Here is a 1,198-nt window from a genome sequence, read left to right on the forward strand (position 1 = left end):
GCCTTGCTCACAGCAACAATCTTAGCACTTCAAGGTAGCATCATTAGCACTTCAAATCTCCACCTTCCGCTATAGCATGTCTCTTTCACATATTACATCTGCCTCTATGCAGACTAGCTTTTTACACAAGTCCAGGAGTCTCCACATTCTTCTCTATTCAAGGAGAAAGGAGGCTGAAGGCACTTGTCACCCATGCTGGCCAGCTGTTGTGAAGTGCATCAGGAACTCAATGTTAGATGAAAGCTTTTGTACCAAGAGCACCAGATGACAATCAGGCAAGGATCAAGACTGAGACAGTCGCCTCTGAATTTCAGCCACAAGATGTTCCCGTTTAATGGCCTCCTGAAACATAAAAGTTCTCAAGTGACAAAAAAGAAAGTGATACTAGCTCTTTAGCCAATATTTTTCCAGATTCAATTCACTCTGCATCTGTCCCACAGAAGCAGATCAGAAGCGATACTTAGCTTTCCACTTAGCATTGGAACCAGATTCTGGGAAATTTGTCTATGTCCACATCTATTTCTATTTTATTGACTAGTTTCAAAACACTTATGCAGATTTCATTTGTCCTCCTCTTGCCCACTTAGCAATACTTGCTGGCTGCAGTGGTTGCTTGAGATGGGACTTCATCTCTACCACTACTAGCCCTGAAGATATTTCCTCACCCATAAGACATATTCTTTAAAAAATTAGAAAAAGGGGAAAAACACCTGTTTGCTTCTATTTTTACCAGCTCTACTCACCTCCTCTCTGGTAGCCACTGACCGGAGCTTGATGACCCCTTCCTTCCGTTCTTGCTCACCAATAATCACCACCAAGGGAATGCCCGTATTCTCACAGTAGTGTAGCTGGCTTAACAGTTTGGGGTTATTCTTATATAGCATCTCTGCCTGAAAAGAGTTAAATGAAAATAGGAGACTTATTAGTAACCATAGCACACAAACCACCAAAACATTTATATTTATTTTATTTATGTATACATTTTTTTTAAAAGCTAGACATAAGTGGCTAACTCTCTGCTAGTAAACAAAAAAGGCCTTGAGTGCCACTCTTGCTCTGGAGTTCCACATATTCAAGATGCCTCAGACATAGGCTCCACCATACCTTGATCCCAGCATCCCAAAGCTCTGCAATTAGCTTTAACCGTTCTTGGAGAAAATTCTTTTGAGGTGTGGCCACGAACACCTGAGTCTCTGTG

General features: G+C 41.6%; 1 protein-coding gene across 1 annotated transcript in view; it reads right to left on the bottom strand.

Moving 5' to 3' along the window:
- Window positions 1-1,198, bottom strand: part of LOC101585668 (probable histidine--tRNA ligase, mitochondrial) — a 7,161-nt gene continuing 5,963 nt past the window's right edge. Inside the window, exons 9-11 of the mRNA XM_004643279.2 lie at window positions 1,105-1,193; window positions 744-890; window positions 1-342 (exon numbers count right to left, since the gene is read on the bottom strand). Coding sequence (XP_004643336.1) covers window positions 283-342; window positions 744-890; window positions 1,105-1,193 — 296 coding nt within the window. The 3' untranslated portion in view covers window positions 1-282. The remainder of the gene's footprint in view (window positions 343-743; window positions 891-1,104; window positions 1,194-1,198) is intronic.

This window comes from Octodon degus, unplaced genomic scaffold (genome assembly GCF_000260255.1).
Source record: "Octodon degus isolate 3935 unplaced genomic scaffold, OctDeg1.0 scaffold00169, whole genome shotgun sequence".
NCBI lineage: Eukaryota > Metazoa > Chordata > Mammalia > Rodentia > Octodontidae > Octodon > Octodon degus.